The 19,998-nt window shown below is 41.7% G+C and overlaps 1 protein-coding gene across 1 annotated transcript in view; it reads left to right on the forward strand.

Annotated features, from left to right (window-relative positions):
* Window positions 1-381: 381 nt before the first annotated feature.
* The window catches only part of UPK1B (uroplakin 1B), a gene marked incomplete at its 3' end in the record, with an annotated part of 29,172 nt that continues 9,555 nt past the window's right edge, over window positions 382-19,998 (forward strand). Inside the window, exons 1-5 of the mRNA XM_081302406.1 lie at window positions 382-412; window positions 12,652-12,739; window positions 13,905-14,105; window positions 16,339-16,413; window positions 17,260-17,382. Coding sequence (XP_081158532.1) covers window positions 12,671-12,739; window positions 13,905-14,105; window positions 16,339-16,413; window positions 17,260-17,382 — 468 coding nt within the window. The 5' untranslated portion in view covers window positions 382-412; window positions 12,652-12,670. The remainder of the gene's footprint in view (window positions 413-12,651; window positions 12,740-13,904; window positions 14,106-16,338; window positions 16,414-17,259; window positions 17,383-19,998) is intronic.

The raw sequence follows: 19,998 nt of genomic DNA on the forward strand, positions 1-19,998 counted from the left end.
AAAATAAAAAGAGCTGGGATGCAGCTCAGTGGTGGAATGCCCCTGGGTTTGAACCCCAGTACCAAATACAAAAACAAAACCCTGAGTTTGTATTTGAGGAATAAAGTCCAGATTTAGGAGGAATCCAAGTGATAAGCTAAACCCTGTCAAGGTGTCAAGATGCTTCCCGGGATCCCTCAATCACACATTCCAAGGCAGCAGAAATCTACCAAGTGAGCTTCCTGTCACTCCCTGCCTCTCTGCCAGGCAGGTTCAGGCAGCATCAGGTTCAGCCCATGTGAGATGCCTCCTCCCAATCACAGACCATCCTTCCCCTGGACCGGAGGTTTAAAGAATCGCTGCAGGCTAGCAAAGCACCCTGGGCTGGTGAGGACTGCAGAGCCCAGCAGTGCCGGAAGGAGGTGGCAGCTCTGTGAGTACCCCCTTGCCCTGTGGGAAGCGTCTGCACCCTCCACAGTTGATTAACTTTCCTGGGAACGAAGTTAGCCATCTACTAGAGAAAGGGAAAGAAGTTACATTCTTGATTAATAGAACCTGCTACTTTTGTAATTTAGGGTATTGTAATTGTTCTGATCTCTTTTATTTTGAACTGTACAAATTGCTCTCCTGAAACCTTTGATATCTTTGGCCTGTTGTCAGAACTGAGACCAAAGTCCTAGGGATGTTCTTCAGCTCTCCTGATTCCAACTTCAAATTTCCTCAGGAACCCTCGGGCTCCTGGTTAACTCTCTGATGGACCTAGCCTTTGTAGACCTCCTCCTCCACAACTTTCTTGTGGAATCAGAAAAACAAAAGAATATCTAAGGAAACGGTCATGTTCTTTCTTAAAAATATATCTCATAGCCTAGGTGAGAGAGAGTTTCCTGATCTTGTTAGAAATCATTTGGTCTTGCCAACTAGTAATGGGATTTGTGGGGCAAATTATTCATGGTGCTTCTCTGAAAACAGTTCTGTTCAATATACATTTTGGTTGACATAATTCAACAGATAAGCTTACCTAAACAATGTTATTTTTGCGTAATTTATTCTTTACACTTCAGCAATTCGTTGATCTTATTTAGGATCCACAGGTCCAAAATATATTTTTGTCCTAACATTCTTACACAAAATGCAAGTTTCAAATAATGCTAGTACTATTTTGTTTGTGTTATAAGTCTCAAATTCTACTTCTAACTAGTTTTAAGATTTTTAAGACATTTAAGAATTTGTATTAATTTTAATATATTTTTTAATTGAAGACAATGTTTATTGACCATTTCTTGACTCAGTGAAGTTCAAAAACACAACATAAAATAATTCAAGTTTTATGTATATATGTATTTATGTATATTTGTATTATAAATAAAACTTCGGTTTTGTAGTTTTCAAACTTTGTGAGGAAATAGTTTTTCTTTTGATTAAACTTGATATCAAAAAGTAATAATAATTCTTATTTTGCTTTTTGCTGACAACAGACTGTTTTGTTTTCTGCTAAAATAGGCTTAAAAATCAACTAACCAGATTTTTGTTGTTGTTGTTGTTGTTGTTGTTTGTTTGTTTGTTTAAACTACCTGGGAAGGATGCTTAGACTTTTTGAAATAAAGAGGAACTTAGATACCATTTAGTTAAAGAAAAAAAAAACCAGCATTTCCTTTTTACCTCTCCTGCTTACATTCTTAATCAGACCAAATACCAATCAGCCCTAGAATCTGTAGTACCCTGCTCTGGAATCTGGGCCTGATGGCCACGCAGCCCATGCACAAACCTGATAGGCCACCATTGCTTAACTGGGACAGAGACCACATCGCCCTGATCTCACGGCCCCCTAGGATCTCCACTATATTCCTGCCCTGGACCTGGGCATCCCAATGGCATTGCCCACACCTCTGGGCACTGAGCCATTGCTTACATCTTAGTTCTTGATTTCTGGTGGGTGGATGACTACAACCATCACAGGGAGCACCAGAAATCCAGAGCACGGATGGCCAGTAGAACTTTCCATGATGATGGAAATGCTGTAGGCAACAGCTACTAACCACATGTGCCTGTGGAGTGCTTGAAATGTAGCCAGAGAACTAAAGAACTGATTTTTTTTCCTCTATTGAGGTGAATTTATTTGACTTTAGTCGCATGTAGCTTCTAGCTACCATATAGGTCAAAGCAAGTTGAGAGAGCTGTAAAGTAAGAAAAATAAAACACAACAAAACTCACGTATACTGTGAGCTGTGGGTATCACACCATGGAAATAAGCTTCCCTTTTCATCGTTGTCAGGTTTAAGCAGACTTGTAAATTGTTCTGATCTGAAATCTTCACACCCACTTTTGTATACAATTATTTGCCCTTGTCCTAGGTTTCAGGGTTAAGGATAAGACAACGGCATATTGTGATTCTTTTTTTTTCCCTCCCTCTCCTATTTCCCATTTATTTATTTACTCTTTGGTTAATCCAAATTTCTCTAGCATGAGTAGAGTTTGAGGTGTGGTTTGCGTGATCTCTGCTGCAACAAACTTGGGTGAGGAAAAGAGGTAATGAACTTGAAAAAAAATGATCTCATGCTTGGTGGGTGAGTCTCACTTCTTCTTCTGCTGCTTCAAGAATTGGTTTGTTTAGTGAGCAATTGTTTTTAGATCTATTCAATGTGTCTGGAAACCTCAACACCCTGGATGTGAATAATCTGTATAAGAAAACAAACTGAATGAAAGTATAAGAAAAAAAAAGAAATACATAGATAGCCTTTTAAAAATCCACCCTTCTCAAAGCAAAGGAACTCCCAGGGTATTGAGCAATTTTAGTAAATCATCGTGGTGCCAGGTCACTGGGAAGTTTTTCACAGGGTGGGGTTCACGGGGGCTATTCCTTGGCAGGGAAAACATTTAGGGCGAGTTGCTCACTTCAGTCTGTGGCGTATCATTTCTAAAGTGGACAGTCACTTCTCTGCTTTCTGTCCACCATGGTCACTTCCCATTATTTTAAAAGTCACTAGTCCCTTTCTAGCCTGCCTGGTAAAAAAGAAACAAAACCTAATATACGTGAGGGAAGTGTTGTATTAGAATAACAGGAAAAAGAGGCAGAAGACCACATATTTGAAACAGCCCCAGCATACCATGGACTAACAGGGAAGGCAAGAAGGGAGGGTGCCTCGCATCACCAGGAGTCAGTCTCTGACCACACAGAGACACACCCATGCCTTTAATCTTCAATTTAGGTCTCGGCTACCTTCTGCCTTCTTCCTTCTCCCTTTGAACATAAATATGAGGGATCTGATAAAATCATTCCCAAAGAGGCGTTGACATTGGTGGCTAATGAGACTCCATGCGTGTCTTCTGAATGTATTTGTATTTTAATCAGCAGCAAAGCAGTGATTCTGTAATTGTGGCATTTCCATATTAGGGTGAAGAGTAAGGAAGATTTTGAGTAGAGGGAAAGGGTAGAAGGCTTTTTCCTTTGACTTAATTTCTAAGATAAAAAGCAAGCTCAAGGGCAGGGGATTGGGACTTTCTCTTAATGTTAAAAAGACATAAATAGAGGTGGAATCTTATTATCTTAAAAGGAAGAAAGTAGCTAGGCACAGTAGTGCAATCCTGGAATCCCAGCAGCTTGGCAGGCTGAGGCAGGAGGATCTCAAGTTCAAAGCCAACTTCAGCAATTTAGTGAGGTCCTAAGCAACATAGTGAGACCCTGTCTCTAAATCAAAAATAAAAAGGGATGGGAATGTGGCTCACCTGGGTTTAATCCCCAGTAGAAGAAAAAGAAGGAGAAGAAGATAATCTATTATGCAATTAATGGGCACATGACCAATAATGGCCCTGGAATAAAAGACACTTTAATTTTTCCCTAAATTACAAACTTTAGTAAGACAAAATAAACTAAGAATATAGTTATTGACTTTTAGGTGTGGCATTCAACCTATTTACAGGGTTTATATTTTTGCTTTTTCAATATAATTCTTTATCAAATTGGATTTTTTTAATGTACAAAAATCTGCTCCTTTGTGGGTTCTCCTATTTTGTGCCTCAAAGTAGATCTAATATAGACACGTAGTAACAGCGCCCAAGATTTAAGAAAATTTATGAGAGGAAAATTCTTTAAACAAACTTGAGTAAGGAAGAGAGATAACAAAGCACTGGGCTAGCTTGCTGTGGCAAGAGGATAGGGGGGAGAAAAGTCAAACACACATGTCCACAAACAGGACCTAGATTAACTCCCCAGGAAACCTGTTTGCCAAGGACAGAGAGAGTATCTAGGGAAGAATTGGTAACTCTGGACAAGGGTAGTAGAAGAGGTTTTTCAGTTGGGCTTTAGAGATGGCAGAGAATCCAAGAGGAAGAAAAGGAAGGGATTCCAAAGGGAGGAACAACCAAGTTCACCCTGGAGGCATGCTCAGGACGCAAGGGGAGCAGGGAGGCTACTTGGAACTGGGTGGTGCATCCTGAACACAGCTAAGAAGTTCATACTTAATCTCCTAGGTTGTCCATCCTCTCTGCCACTGACTAGAAGAATGAAATGGTTGGGTCTGCCCAAATACTGTAGAAACAAGGAAAGGAAGGTAATTGGTTTGTCTCCAGGAGCAGAAAAGAAGTTCTCAAATTTGAATGCACTGGAATAGAACAGAAGCAAGTTTGAATTGGAAGAGATTGGTCAATAACAGAGAATGGGTGGACAAGTGAAGTCACCTGGTAGTAGGAAGTGAAGGAGCCAGTGGCTGAGCATATAGGTAAAGAGACAGCAATCTCCGACAGTCCTTTGAATTTAGGGTACAATGAGCCTTGGAGGTTTTTAAGCAAAGGAGTGAAATAAAGCCAGAGCTGTGTATTAGGACAGTGGATCTCAAGGTTGATTTAGTGACTGGCACGTGAAACTCTTGCTTATCTTTGTGTAACACCACCAAGTGTTGATATACTAAGTTTAAAATAATGAAGCAGATCACGAGCCTACTTTGTGCCTCAAACTAGATCTAATATAAACAGGTAGTAACAGCGCCCAAGATTTAAGAAAATTTATGAGAGGAAAATTCTTAAAATCACAAATGTTGCTCAATAATTTTTTTCTAAAATCAGGAAATGATTACAATAATTCAATTTGCCCCCAAAAACATGTTGCCCCAGTCAATGGAACTTCCATGCTCTCTATAGGATTGTTTGAGGAAAGTTCACTCCAAAAGCATTGCATGGAATGGATAAGGAAGTTGTTGAGTTCATTCGAACCAGAAACTATCAGCTGGCAGTAGAAACTGGAAGGGGTAAAATGGTCTCAGAGACACCAGAGAGTGATAATTTTGGCTTCTATCAAAACCATAATCAATCCAAATCAGGAGAGTGCATTAGACAAGGTTCTTCACAGAAACAGAACCAATAGAAAATACATATATATGTACATATAGGAAGTGTGTGTGTGTGTGTGTGTGTGTGTATACACCTAGATATGTCTGGATATGTATATAGATATATAGAGATATATCCTATCATCTGTCATCTATCTATCTGTATCTAGAGAAAGAGAATTATCTGAAGGATTGGCTGATGTGATTTTGGGGACCAATGCATCTGAAATCTATACAGCTGGCTGGCAGTTTGAAAATTCGGGAAGAGTGGATGCTGCTCTCTATGTCTGAAATCTGCAGATTGACAACTCATGCAGACCTTCTACGTTGCACTCATGAGCCAGAACTGCTGCTTCTTTAGGAAACATCAATGTTTGGTCTTAAGGCTTCCTTTGACCAGAGAAACCCCTGCCCCCCTATTATGGAGGGTAATCTACTTTATTCAAAGTCTACTGACTTAAATGTTAATTGCTTCTCAAAAAAATATCTTCAAAGCAATACCTAGACTGCTCTTTGACCAAAAACCTGGGTACCATATTCAAGCCCAGCTAATGCATAAAATGAACCTTCCCACGGTGTTCCTTACAATATTTCCTGACCAGGCCAGCAAAGACAAAACTCAAGAGGCACAACTTCTCCCAGGCCTAGAGAACAGATTTACATTCTGTGTGTATGGAGAGCAGGGCCCTGTTGTCCTTGCCTTTTGTGCTTTCTTCATATCTGTCCCTCTCTGGAAAGGCAAGCAAACTCATAATGTCTTTGTTTTTTTAATATCTATCAATGTGGAAGTTCACTAAGTTTTTATTTTTTAACCTAAAAATGTTCATTGGTCTGCCCTCATGCACAAGCATTATTGGCCCTAACAGAAATCATGTCACCTTTCCTTTGGTGTACCAGCAACCCTTCCTAGAGAGTCAGTCCTCCATCTTGTGTTTGAGGGAAGCAGTTTTCCAGGAAGATGTCCTCCACTGAATGGGAGTCTCTTGACACAGAGACTATATAATGTCAGCTTCCACACTGTGACCAGGGCCTTCCAGCTTCACTCTTAGGTATCCTGGAAGTCCTTGGATAATTGCTATTTTGTTCTTCTTCTTCTTCTTTTTAGGTACATATGACATAGAGTGTATTTTGACATATTATACATACACGGAGTGTAACTTATTCTGATTAGGATCCCATTCTTGTGGTTGTACATGATGAGGAGTTTCACTGGTTGTGCATTCATATATGAACATAGGAAAGTTATGTCCAATTCATTCTCCTGTCTTTCCTATTCCCATCTCCCCTTCCTTCTCTTCATTCTCCTTCGTCTAATCCAATGAACTTCTATTCTTTCCTCCCCTCCCCCTTTATTGTGTGTTGGGATAGGCTTATTTCACTTAGCACAATCTTCTCTGTCCATTTATCGGCAAAGGCCATAATTTCATTCTTCTTCATGGCTAAGTAATATCCCATTGTGTATCTATGCCACATTTTCCTTATCCATTCATCTGTTGAAGGGCACTTAGATTGGTTTTATAGCTTAGCTATTGTGGGTAACTGCTTTTTAAGATCAGTAATTAGTTCTGAGTGCAACTTTCTTTTTTATTAGTTCTAGATCCCCAGTTTCCACTGTGGAACTTGCCATGTGGTTTAAGAATGTATACCTGGTGAGGGGATCCTCTGTGATCCCAGGCTCCCTACTGCACTTTTGTCCCATCCAAGGAGGCACCATTTTGATCTGTTTTTAAATACTAGAGTTCCGTATTGAAATCATATTTCCATATTTCCATTGAAACTATGGCTCTGTGTTTTAAAATATTAAACCACTACATTGGGCGCCTTTGCCATTCCTTGGTTTATCAGCTCTTGCCTGTCTGCTTCAAGAAGCTGAGTAAAGAAAAAATTAATACTGTCTATAATTAATATTATATTTTAATTATAATATAATTAATATTATATTAAAATTCCACATATATTCTCATTTAATTTTCACAGTACCCCCATGAAGCCAGGTATTACTATTTCCATGTAGAAATGAAAGTCAAAAAGATCTAGTAACTTCCTGGGGGTCCAGAACTATAAAGTGGGAAAGCGAAGATTCAAAGCCAGGTATACAAAGCTCACGTTCTTTCTACTTTGCCTCACTCCCGAACTTCTTCTGCAGTAAGCTCTAGGCAAATCACTAAGTTGTATATTCACCCATCCTTCCATTCACTCATGTAAACATTTATTTACTACTTTTTAAATATTTTAGTTGTAGTTGGACACAATACCTCTATTTTGTTTATTTATTTTTATGTGGCGCTGAGGATCGAACCCGGGGCCCCGCACTCTCAAGGCAAGCGCTCTACCACAGAGCCACAACCCCAGCCCTTACTGACTTTATTTTTTATTTAACTAAACAATTGAGTTCCTATTATGTGTCAGGCACAGTCACACTTTGGACCTAGAAAGGTAAGTGTAACAGAGTTCCAGTGCCTTCTGTTTTGGAGAGTCTTGCGGTAAAGTGTAGGAAGCCCTTCGCAGATAGATACTAAGAAAAAAAAGAATGTGAAAGGTGGAACAGAACAGAATCATCTCTGAATAATTTCTCTTCCAGGAAGAAAGGAGCCTCCAGCCCATAGTAAACCTCAGAGGTCATCTCTGCATCCCCTCTCAGTCTGGAGCAGAGGCCATAGAGCTGGCCAAAGCCAGAGGGTTGAGGCCCAAGGGCGGGAGCTGACTGTTCAGGAATGCGGGTGGAATGCACAGAAGGCCCTCCCACGTGGACGTGCAGCCTGGTACCTGACTCTCGCCACACCCCAGCATGACTGGGAAACTTCCCCCCCCCCCCACCCCAGAGAATTTTTTTTTCCCCTATGAAGCCAACCATGGAAAATAAAGGGAAGCAAAGATAGATAACTGTGTATAAAGGCATCCATTTCTGCCCAGTGAAGCAGTCCCTGAGTGGGGAGCAGAAGGAAAGTGGATGGAAGGTTGCTTTTCAAACTTGGAACCCTTAACTATGTCACCATTAGAGCCTCCTTCCTATGCCCCAAAAGTCTCTGGTGCATAAAGCAAAAACTTAACTCAATAATACTCTGCTCTTCCTAAATAGCCCCTGGCTATTATTAATAATTTCTCATATTTGTAAATAATCTGAGTTTACCAATGGCTTCTGCAGCTCTCATTCTCATTTGGTGATCACGACCATCCTGTAGGGGGAACAAGTTGTGTTCTGCCCATTTTAAATGAGGAGGAGGCTCAAGAGGGTCATTGTCCAAGGTCACACAATAATGACAGGCAAGACTAGGACTTGAACCTTGGTATTCTGATGTGCAGGCCCAGTGTACTCACCATTAGTCCACAGCCTCCAGACGACACTGAGCTCCCAGAAGCCTACATCTTGACATCTGTCACTTTGGGGGATCGAAGCAAATGTCAACCTAGTCTAAACTACAAGGACCGAGGACAAGTTATGAAATGCTGACTCTCCCATTGACTTCACATTACACATTTAACTTCCAAGAATTCTGACCCCAGGGAGTAGTGGAAAACCTGTTTAGGGAAAGAATATGGCTGTAGCATTGGATTTGGGAGAAATGTGAATATATAGTGCAGTGTTAAAGGGCTGAGGAAACAAAAAGCCAAAGAAGTGGGTGAAGAAAGGTCTGGTGTTTCTGATATTTGCAAAACCAGAGTCTTCTAAGCAGGGAAAATATGTTTGTTCCCTTGGTTCTTGGGATCCGCAAGGAAGCAAGCCCGCTGCTGCTTTTTCTACTCAGAGTATTGGCAGTGTGGCAGCACTTGTAGACTGCAGTGCTAGGTAAGAGATTTGGAGCCTCAGAGCAGATCCAGGTTTAAATCTCAGCTTCTGCACCTTCTAGCAGTGTGACCTTAGGCAAACTAATCCCTCCAAGCCTCCTTTTCTTCATCCTCAAAATGGAAGCAAACAGATTCTCCCCCTAGATCTTTTAAGAAAGTGCTCTGTGCTGACACGACACCAGTGATTTGAGCCCCATGAGACTCATTGAAGACTTCTGCCCTCTGGAACTGTAAGATAATACCTTTGTGGGGTTTTAAGCCACTAAGTTAGTGGTAATTTGTTATAGAAGTGGTAGGAAACAAATACAGATTTTGGTTAAAATGCCCATCCCTCAAGTCTGTTGAGAAGATGAGCATAAAGATCCTAATTTAGTGCCCACTCAATGGCAGCTTCTGTTACTATTTTTGTTACTTTGGAATATAGGTGAACTTTCTAAGTTATTAGTGCCCCTGATGCCAAAGGCCTACAGGAGAAGGAGAAAACATACAGTGGAAAAGAAAAACTTCTAGTAGCCAGCAAATTCAGGATATCTGCCCATCATGTGTTTCTGCCTTCCATAAGCCAGCCCACAGCTGGGCTGCCTCTCTGGCAATTCCTACCATGTCTGTTGAGGTTTCTTTTGTGCTTTTTTTTGCACAAACCAGGCTCCTATCTGCTTCCTTCCTTTACTCTCCCCTCATCTGCATTTTCTCACCCTAACTTTGACCCCTGGAATTCTCCCTTGGTGTATTCATTTGCCCTTTCCTCTCTTTAAAAAATCTGTGTGGCACCATTTGACCCAGCTATCCCACTCCTTGGCCTATACTGAAAGGAGTTAAATCAGCATACTATAGTAACACAGCCACATCAATGTTCATAGAAGCACAATTCACAATAGCTAACCTGTGGAAACAACCTAGATGCCCTTCAATAGATGAATGGGTAAAGAAACTGTGGTATATATTCACAATGGAATATTACTCAGCATTGAAAGAGAATAAAATTATGGCATTTCAGGTAAATGGATGGAGTTGGAGAATATCATGGTAAGTGAAGAAAGCCAATCCCACAAGACCAAAGGCCAAATGTTCTCTCTGATAAGTGGATGCTGATCCATAATGGGGAGGGGGGGAATTAGGGAACTGTGATTGGGCAAAGCAGAGGGTGGGAAGGGGAAGGGGCATGGGGGCAGGAAAGATGGTGGAATGAGATGGACATCATGACCCTAGGTACATGTATGACTGCACATATGGTGTGACTCTACCTTGAGTACAACCAGATAAATGAAAAATTGTGTTCGTTTTATTTGTGTACGATGAATCAAAATGCATTTGTTGTCATGTGTAACTAATTAGAACAAATTTTAAAAAGGAAAAAGAATCATTTGGCTGAAAGTAAAAAGAAAAAAAAACTGTGCTGCAGAGTCATATTTGGAAAAGCATATATTTTACTCATAATTGACTACAGGGTTCTGTCAGCTCCTTTCTGGACCAATGGAGTCTTGAAGGTGATCTATCTAACCCTTTTCTTTTTCTCCATATCCCTCCTGCTTTCCCCCTGTTATTCATATAGTTCATTTTGTTTAAATGCATGTTACTTTAAATGTCCTCCAAAAAAAATGCTTCTTCATTCTGTTCCATAAGTCAAATTAATCACCACAAATAGGCTGCTACCTGAAAAGTGGATGCATAATCAGCATAATACTGGGCAATAATGGTGCTGAATTTTGCCTCTCCAGATTTTTGCCCTTTTCTCTCTATACTTCTGTTATCTGAACTCCTATCTTTCATAGTCTAGTCTAGAGAGTAACCCAACTGGTCAGAGATCATGTCTGTACATACCAGGAATGAACTTCACACGCAATTCATCTGTGTACATGAGTAAAATTCTCCTTTAGGGGACTTTGTGCTCTAAGTTCTTTAATGTAGTAAGATTCCACTCCATCTACTGTGCGACAACACTGGAAAGAAAGGAATGACATTTCTCAGCGGAAACTTCACACAGGGATCGTGCAACAATGATACAGAATCTTCCATTCCTCAGTGAACGTTAATGGAGTACCCATTATGTGCTAAATTCTAGCCAAGAATACACATACATTTTAACTCCTCAAGTTCCTAGTTTCCCAGGAAAACAGCAAAAGGAAAATATTTATAGATGCTTCAATTTCCCAGAAAGTGACTAAGTCATATATTATAGTGCAACAGGGGAGTTAAAATTTAGCAAGTCCTCAATCAAATAAAAGCCTTGCCTCCCACTGATTCTGGTCTACAAACCAGGAATTAAGCCTGAACTGGCTACCTTATTGTCTCCTGGGGGGCTTGCTCTTCTGTCTCTACTTCCTAACTTTCTCTTTCCCTGGAAAGTCACTCATCCCCAGTTTCCCACTTCCTCCTACACATTCCCAGGTCTACTCCACTGGTCAAAAGCAGACACATTCTGCAAGACCCACGGCTCCTTTCCTCAGAACCCTCAGTATTTTGTGTCTGCAAACCACATGGAACATAACTTCCCTACTAAAACACAAAAGCCTAGAATAAACAATCTCCCTTACATTTCTGTGTATACCTCACAATGCAAATTATAACATTTAATACCTTTTGATTTATACCATGAATACATGAATTGACTAGTTGATTGATTAATTAATAAACTATTAAGAGATGGGGATGGCTTTTCTCAAGATGTACTAAGCTCAGAAGCCCAAATGATTGACCTAAGCACTTACCCCTATGTTCCTTCCAGGTAATTCTCAGAGAGGCTGAACCTGAACCTTCTGCATCATTTCTGGGAGCCAGTGTTAGCTGCAGGGAAGTGCTTGGGTCCTAGAGTCATACAGACAAGGACTTCCCAAAAGCTGAAGACATTCATCTCTGCTGTTGCTTTTTGGATAACCCAATTTAAGCTTTAGTTTTCTGATCTGCAAAACGCAGCTGCCTCCTCTCTTTTCTTGTTCTTCCTAGTTGGCTTATGAGAATTAGGTGTATGAGTATGAAGCATGCCCTCTTCTCTCTATACTTCCGTTATCTGAACTTCTTCTTTCAGCAGTCTACTTATTAGTATATCTAGTAACACTCTCTGTGACATTTTATTTGCCAAGTATTTTTTTAATAACAAAATATTCATAAAATAATGGTTTTTAACAGAAACCCACAGTTCATATGAAAACCGATCACTAACTCTATGAGTTTATCTTTGGGTTTCATTCTGTCCTGGTAGGTCCCTGGTAGAGGATATGTAGGACTCTTGGTGTGTGTCAGTCCTGCAGTCCTCACCATCTCAGGTCTCCTGTTTATTCTTGAAGGGCCTCAGTTCATCTCTCAGAAGTATGCCTCCTGTACCTCAAAGGCACTCATCAGACTCTGGAAGCCTTTATTTTTCTTTTTCTTGTTTATAAAGTTATTGTGATTACTAAGCTCACTAATCAAATATCCTCCATTACTTTAAGATTATACATGCCCCAAGTTTGGATGTTTTGGGACACAAAAAGGCAATACACAATGTCATGATGTAGTTATGTTATAGATACTACAGCAGTATTTATCTGCTCCTACTAAAGCATAACATTCTCAACTGTGTCTTCAGCTTGTGAGAAATCCTGAAGATGGCCAAGGATGATTCCACTGTCCGTTGCTTCCAGGGCCTGCTGATTTTTGGAAATGTGATTGTTGGTGTAAGTAATGAGAATTTTCAGAAAAGTCTGCTCTTCCTGTAAGCATGAGTTTAGATTAATCAAAAGAAAGATTTAAAATGAAAATAATGACTTTTGCTTTCAACTTTAAAGCATAAAAATCTAAAAGAAGTCACATCCACCACCACGGCCAGTATCCAAACATACCTACCACACATGCACTTCAGTGCTTCTTTCAGATTTCATCTTGGTCTGATTTTGGGAATCTGTTACTAAGGCTGTTAGGGCAAATATCTGCATCTTCTTGTTCTCCTACACAGAGGCCAATATCGGGATATGGGAATGTCTTCTAGGTCAAGCTGTGTGGGTACAAGGGAGAGCACTTGTTTGGGAGTCAAGAGACCTGGTTCTTGGACCAGCTCTGCCTCTGACTTAATGTGTAACCCTGGACAAGTCATCACCTTTCAGGGCCAAGATGTCTCATCCATGAAATACAGGCCATGGGATAAGCTTCTAGCCAAGATTCTAGCTCTCACTGATAAGTGTGATCAGAACCACTTCAAATATTACAATACAGCAATGTGGGCAATAAGGCAGTGTGGGAGGGCTGGGGGTGAGTGGTAACCTTCATACAAAAAAGGCACCATCTAGGGCTGAGGCTGTGGCTCAGCGGTAGAGTGTTCACCTAGCACGTGCAAGGCTCTGGGTTCAATCCTTAGCACCACATAAAAACAAAAAAATAGATAAATAAATTAAATAAAGGTGTTGTGTCCAACTAAAAATAAATAAATAACTTTTTTTTAAAAAAAGGGCACCATCTAGGGCTGGAATGTTGCTTGGTGGTAGAGCAGTTGCCTAGCATGCATGAAGTCCTGGATTCATCCCTAGCAATAATAAAAAAAAAAAAAAAAAAAATAGAAGCCGTGTCAGATTGTTTTTCTAAAATTATCTAGGTATTTTCCCAAATAGGAATAAGACCAAGAGACATGTGAAAGAAAGTAGTATCTAAGGGAGACTGTATATGAAAGGAAGGAGCAGGATGGAACTAGCTGTTTGATTTCCTGGTAATGAGGAGTTGAAGTCAGTTGCATAAAAACTGTGCAGGGGAGGGAGTCAGTCTGTCTCACCCACTCCCACCTCCATTCCCTTTCCAATGCTGTGCTCCTGGCCACCTGCCTGACACCACCCACTCTTGGCTTGCCCCCAGATGTGTGGCATCGCCCTGACTGCAGAGTGCATCTTCTTTGTATCTGATCAACACAGCCTCTACCCCCTGCTGGAAGCCACCAACAATGATGACATCTATGGAGCTGCCTGGATCGGCATGTTTGTGGGCATCTGCCTCTTCTGCCTCTCCGTCCTAGGCATTGTGGGCATCGTGAAGTCCAACAGAAAAATTCTTCTGGCAGTAAGACCTTAAAACTCTCTATAACTGTTTTCATGGACCCTTTCAACAGATTGTTTCTTCATCACTGAGCACAATGCCTGGGCTTTCCATGACACATGTAGGGGTAGAGAGTTCCAGATGAGGGTGAAAAAGCAGGGAGGTTCCTTGCAGTGACATCATCCCTTGGAGCAAGAACACTCTCCAGAAGTCCAGAAGGTTCTCATACAGGGAACCCAAAGGGAGATACCTGGGGGTGACTCTACTGATTATTTTCTAGATCTGTGCTTCTCTAACTGATATCTGCAGCCAGAAATTACATAGGACCAAAAAAAAAATTGTGAGAACTTGTTTATTAGATTTTTTGCCCTTGACAAGAAGTAGTTTTAAATACTATTTTAATATTAATCATTAATATGTAAGGACATAAAATACCAAGTAGCCATGAAGATTTCAGAGAAAGCAGGAGGATTTTTGAAGATTTTTGAGCTCATGGCTGCTGGATTTATATGAGGGCCTGCCCTTCCCACATCAAGAAAACCTTGATAAGCCCCACTGCAAGTGCCCCTTCCACTCACACCCACCTGTGGAGGCTCTAACCCTGTCCCCAAACCACATACAGCAAGGCTGTGACCTGCCTTCATAGATGGAAGCAAATTTGAGGCCAACAGAGATAAGAAACCTCTAAGTTGCACCTAGATCTCTACTGCCTGCCCCTATGCACCAGGACAGAAATTTCTTGTGTTGCCATGGGAAAACACACACAACACACACAAACTCCCAACCTCTGAAATAACTTTCCTGCCCAAATGCTCAGGGTCTGAGTTCGACTTTTAGAAAACAAGTCCCACAACTTTAGGTACCTGTTGGTTTACTTTTCCTGTAAGCAAACCACTGTCCTGGTACTCAGGGAATGCAGACCCTTGCCATTCTCTATTTCCTTAGTGTGAGTTAGTTCAAGGGCAAATGCACCCACTTTGGGAGGGTGGGGAAAGGAATGCAAAGAAGAGGGAGAGGAGAGGCACGTGTCCCTAAAGACAGCCTTCACCTGCACCCCATGCCACCCTTCCAGAGTCCCACAGAGATGTCCTGAGGCTCTGTGAGAGGAGCAGCACATCTCTTGACAAGGATCAAGGTGGAGCCAATACAGGGAAAAACAGTTCACGGGCCGGCCTCTGAAGGTCTCCTGACAGCAGACAGAGGTTTTTACCATCCAGGTGGCGTGGGCAGTAGAGGATTCTGTTCAGAAAGCTTCCCAGGAGCAAAGGAGGAGGACGTTTTTCCCTGCCCTCCCCCACTGACTCTGACCACAGTCCCCCTTCTCAAAAAGGACACGAGGACCAAAAGTGCACGTGTAGAGCCGAGGAAGGCAAAGGCAGAACTCTCACCTAGACTTAAAGGACATCTGCTGCCCGGTATTTTCCAGCTAGAAATAGAGATGGTGTCACAGAGAGGCATTATGTGCCACCATGGGTGTACAGCCCATGTGCCCCATGCACACGCACAACACAAACCCCATCAGTACACCTGGTGAGCTCTGCTTTATTCACATGAGTGACAGGATGTGGGAGGAGGATGCCACTGAGACACTGTGTGCCTGGCTACTGGCTCTTCTCTGATATACCGAGGTCCTGGTTATGAAGGACACCAGATGTTCAACAGATGCTGGTTTATCTTCTTCTGACCTCTGAGATTCTGAAATGTTCTGAAAAGCATAAAGAAAAATCTCTTAATTAGAGGAGCTTTTTAAGGCTCTCCATCATGTGAGACACACTAAGACTCTGCCTGCCCCTGAGCCTACACACACACACACACACACACGTGCACACGCATGCGCGTGCGCACGCACACACACACACACACACACACACACACATCAATTCACTCTCTTGCATTTGTTTTTCTCAGTTAAACTAGAAATTCAGGAACTGGATGAGAAAGCTCTATCCACCCTGATCATACAGTGACCTCGAAGATGGAGGTCTCTTCCCCCAATGGGGATTCCAACCTGAACAAATGGCCACTTGTTCTCCGGAGAAAATCAGACGGTTTTGCTGACCAGCACAAAGCCTTGCACCCAGCACCTAGAACGAAGCCCGATTCCAACCAGCTGATCAAAGAAGCCTTGTGTGATAACTGCATGAATGTTCAGATGACTATATTTAGGTTAAAGTGCTGGAAAATGATAGCCATCATTTGGGGAAGTCTCTTTTGGGGGATAAATGTAATTCTTTTTTCTCGTATGTTTCCTTTCCAGTATTTCATTCTGATGTTTATAGTATATGGTTTTGAAGTCGCATCTTGCATCACAGCAGCTACGCAACGAGACTTTGTGAGTATGCTCCCCAAAAGCACAAAGCAGAAATGATAATGAGTCGCCATTACCATAATAACATAATAGCTGGCATGCATTAAACCCTTGCTGTGTGCCAGGCATGCTAATAGGCACACTAATAATAGATAGTTAATTTTACTTAATACTCATAAACTTAAGAGGCAGTATCTCCTGTCATTTTATAAATGAAAAAATAATAATAATGAGACATAAGAAGGTAAAGCAAGCTGGGTACGGTGGTGCATGCCTGCAATCCCAGCAGCTTGGGAGGCTGAGGCAGGAGGATCACAAGTTCAGAGCCAGCCTCAGCAAAAGTGAGGTGCTGTCTCTAAATAAAATACAAAATAGGGCTGGGGATGCGGCTCAGTGCCCCTGAGTTCAATCCCCAGTACACGCCCCTCCCCCCAAAAAAGAAGATAAAGTAACAAAACTCATCTGAAGTTACACAGCAAACAGGTGAGAAAGAGCAGAATTCTGACCCCAGGCAACCTGACTCCCAGGGTCCAACCTGGTAACCATAGGCTCATCTCCACTCTGACCCATATTCTACCTCAGCTAAGACTTATCTTTCTTTCTTCTTTTCTTACTGTTTCCCTACCCTATCCCGCCCTATAATATCTGTTCACCCTGGTCACAGTAACCTCTTTGAAGATGGGGGTTTCTTCCCCACATAGGAACTTAAGCCAACCAGGCAGCCTTAGCCCACTACACTTGGCATCACTGAGTATGGTTTTGCTCTAAGAGAATGTTCAGAGTCTTCAGCAACAGATGAGAAGAATATTTTCCCTTCTTTGGGCACTAGTAAGCTAACTCTCCCTCTTATTTTTGCCTCTGTCCCTGTAGTTCACACCCAACCTCTTCCTGAAGCAGATGCTGGTGAGGTACCAAAACAACAGCCCTCCAAGCAACGATGACCAGTGGAAAAACAATGGAGTCACCAAAACCTGGGACAGGCTCATGCTCCAGGTAAGGTGGGTGATCCTGGGGAGATGCCATTTTGTAGCTAGACCAGTGGCCAGGTGGACATGGTTGGGAGTGAAGTCAGCATCTCTAGGGGGCTTTCCTCCAGAAAGAAACTTGTGACCGGCAAGGTCATCTATGCCTCTTATTTACTGGTGGAGACAGGGGTGCACGAGGAGAATGTTGAACACATGACTCAATGGAATCACTAAATATATGTTTAATTTCAAGTCATGATGTGGATTCGCTTACCTTCATAGCAAGTAGATCAAAGAAATTTACATTAATCATGTGCTGTACTTCTTAGAAGGCAGGTCTTATTCACATTAAAAGAAAAATGTCTACTCAAATGGCAATTTCTGCCTATGTTACCTTTCTGATACATTTCTATACCTCCCATATGTCAGTTCTGCTAAAGACAGGGGATATAACTTGATTTAATCACCCAATTTTTTTTTCTAACTGGCAATCATACCATCCAGTTTATCTCAAATACCTTCAGAAGTCCAAGCCTTCCAGAATATGACCTCCATATTGCCATATGCATATAAATTGTTATCTTCTATATACCCACAATGTGACCCAACTCTCCCTACCCTGTTCCTGCTCCCTACCCCCCCACACACCAACTTTTCAGTCTGTCACCAGCAAACCCTCTCATAACATCCATTCCTTCTTTGAACTCACCCTTTTCTCTCTGGCTTTACTAGAAACTTGACTGCCTCCTAGTGGCACTACCTTTCCTTCATCTTCTCGCTTTCCCCCATATCTTATGCACCCTAGGAAATGGAAATTAACTAAGTGCCTCTGTGTTCTACTTGGCTGCCATACTATTTCCTTCCTTCCTTCATTCCTCCTTCATGACATCAGTCTGTATGGCCCATTACCCTTCTTTATTATGATTATTTATCAACCACCTTCCAATCAGTCATTCCCTTCATTGGGGACTTCAATATCTCACTCACTGTCCACTCTTCATTCATATTCCTGTCATGGGTCTAGGGTGAGACTTTGACAACCACATGGATGACTCAGAAACACGTGATCTCTCAATTCCCTGTCCTACACCATTCCAAAGGTCTCCTCCACCTTAGCTCAGCCACCTTCTTCCATGGCTATCGCTAGTGTGTCATTACCAATAATTACGCTAAGAAAACCCCACTCTGTCCACTGTCTTCTATTTTATCTTCATTCATATATATATAGTAGATGGACACAATACCTTTATTTTGTTTATTTATTTTTATGTGGTGCTGAGGATCAAACCCAGTGCCTCACATATGAAAGGCAAGCACTATATCACTGAGCCTCAGCCCCAGTCCCTCTTCATTTATTCTTATATTTCCATCCCAATAATTTTTTTCATTCAGGATCTCCAATTAATTGGCCATCTTTTCACGCTATATCACCCTTTTCATGTTCTCTTCCCTCCTTACCTGCCCCTCATCAGCCTCCTTTACTCCCTTACCTGTTGCTGTTCATCAGGGAACTAACTGACCCCCACAAGTGGAATACAATTTTCACCCACTCTTTAGCTACACCCTAAGAGCTAAACATTACACAACCCTGGTGACTAATTTAAATCTAAATTTTTGACCATAAGGCTCAAATAGGCACTCTATATTTCCTAGTATTTTTTCTAGTGAAAATTCGTTTTCTAGTATTTCATATATTCTCCCCTCTCTTTATATCTGAAAACTCTCTCCTCCCCCTTACTTTCAGCTGTTGATTTCACTTCATATTATATTAAGAATTTAGAAGGAAGCTGGGCATGGTGGTGCACATCTGTAATCCCAGCAGCTCAGGAGGCTGAGGCAGGAGGATCTCGAGTTCAAAGCCAGCCTCAGCAAAAGTCAGGTGCTAAGCAACTCAGTGAGACCCTGTCTCTAAATATAATGCCAAATAGGGCTGGGGATGTGGCTCAGTGGTCAAGTGCCCCTGAGTTCAATACCCGGTCCCCACCCCCACACACACATGAAGAATATAGAAGGAATCAGACAAAAACATCTCATCTCATCTCTATCACCAAATCTGCCCGTTAACATGTTTCTGCCCTCGTATGTTTTTCCTTCTCTCTAGTGATGACAATTGGACTGTCCATTATCCAAATCCTTGCTTTTTACTCTACACCTCTCCTTCACTTCAACAATCTTCCTTGCTCTCATCTGCTTCATTAGTTTCCCCCAAAAATCAGCCTTCAAGAACTCTTCAGTTGTATATGTTTTTTTAAAAATAAATAAATAAACAAAAAACTCTTCTCCACATTCACCCACCATTCTGTCCACAACTCTTTTATTTCATGGCACATCTTGAAAGAGATGCCAACACTTGCTATTTGCATTTTCATGCCTCTCATCTGCTTTCATCCAACTATAATTGGCTTCTGACCCCACCACTCCACCAAATCAGCCTTTATCATGGTTCCAGTTACCTCCATCCTGCCTACCCCAATGACTAAGTTTCTGTCCTCATCTTATTGACATCCCATCAGCATTTGTCACATGGGCTACTTCTACTTGACCCCCTTTGCTCGGTTTTCACCCTTTCCCAACTAAGTGTTACGGTACTACAGGGCTCAGTTCTAGACTCTTAACTCTTCTGTTCCTACCTAAATCCTGGTCT

This window comes from Spermophilus citellus (genome assembly GCF_964194105.1).
Source record: "Spermophilus citellus genome assembly, chromosome: 7".
NCBI classification, from domain to species: domain Eukaryota; kingdom Metazoa; phylum Chordata; class Mammalia; order Rodentia; family Sciuridae; genus Spermophilus; species Spermophilus citellus.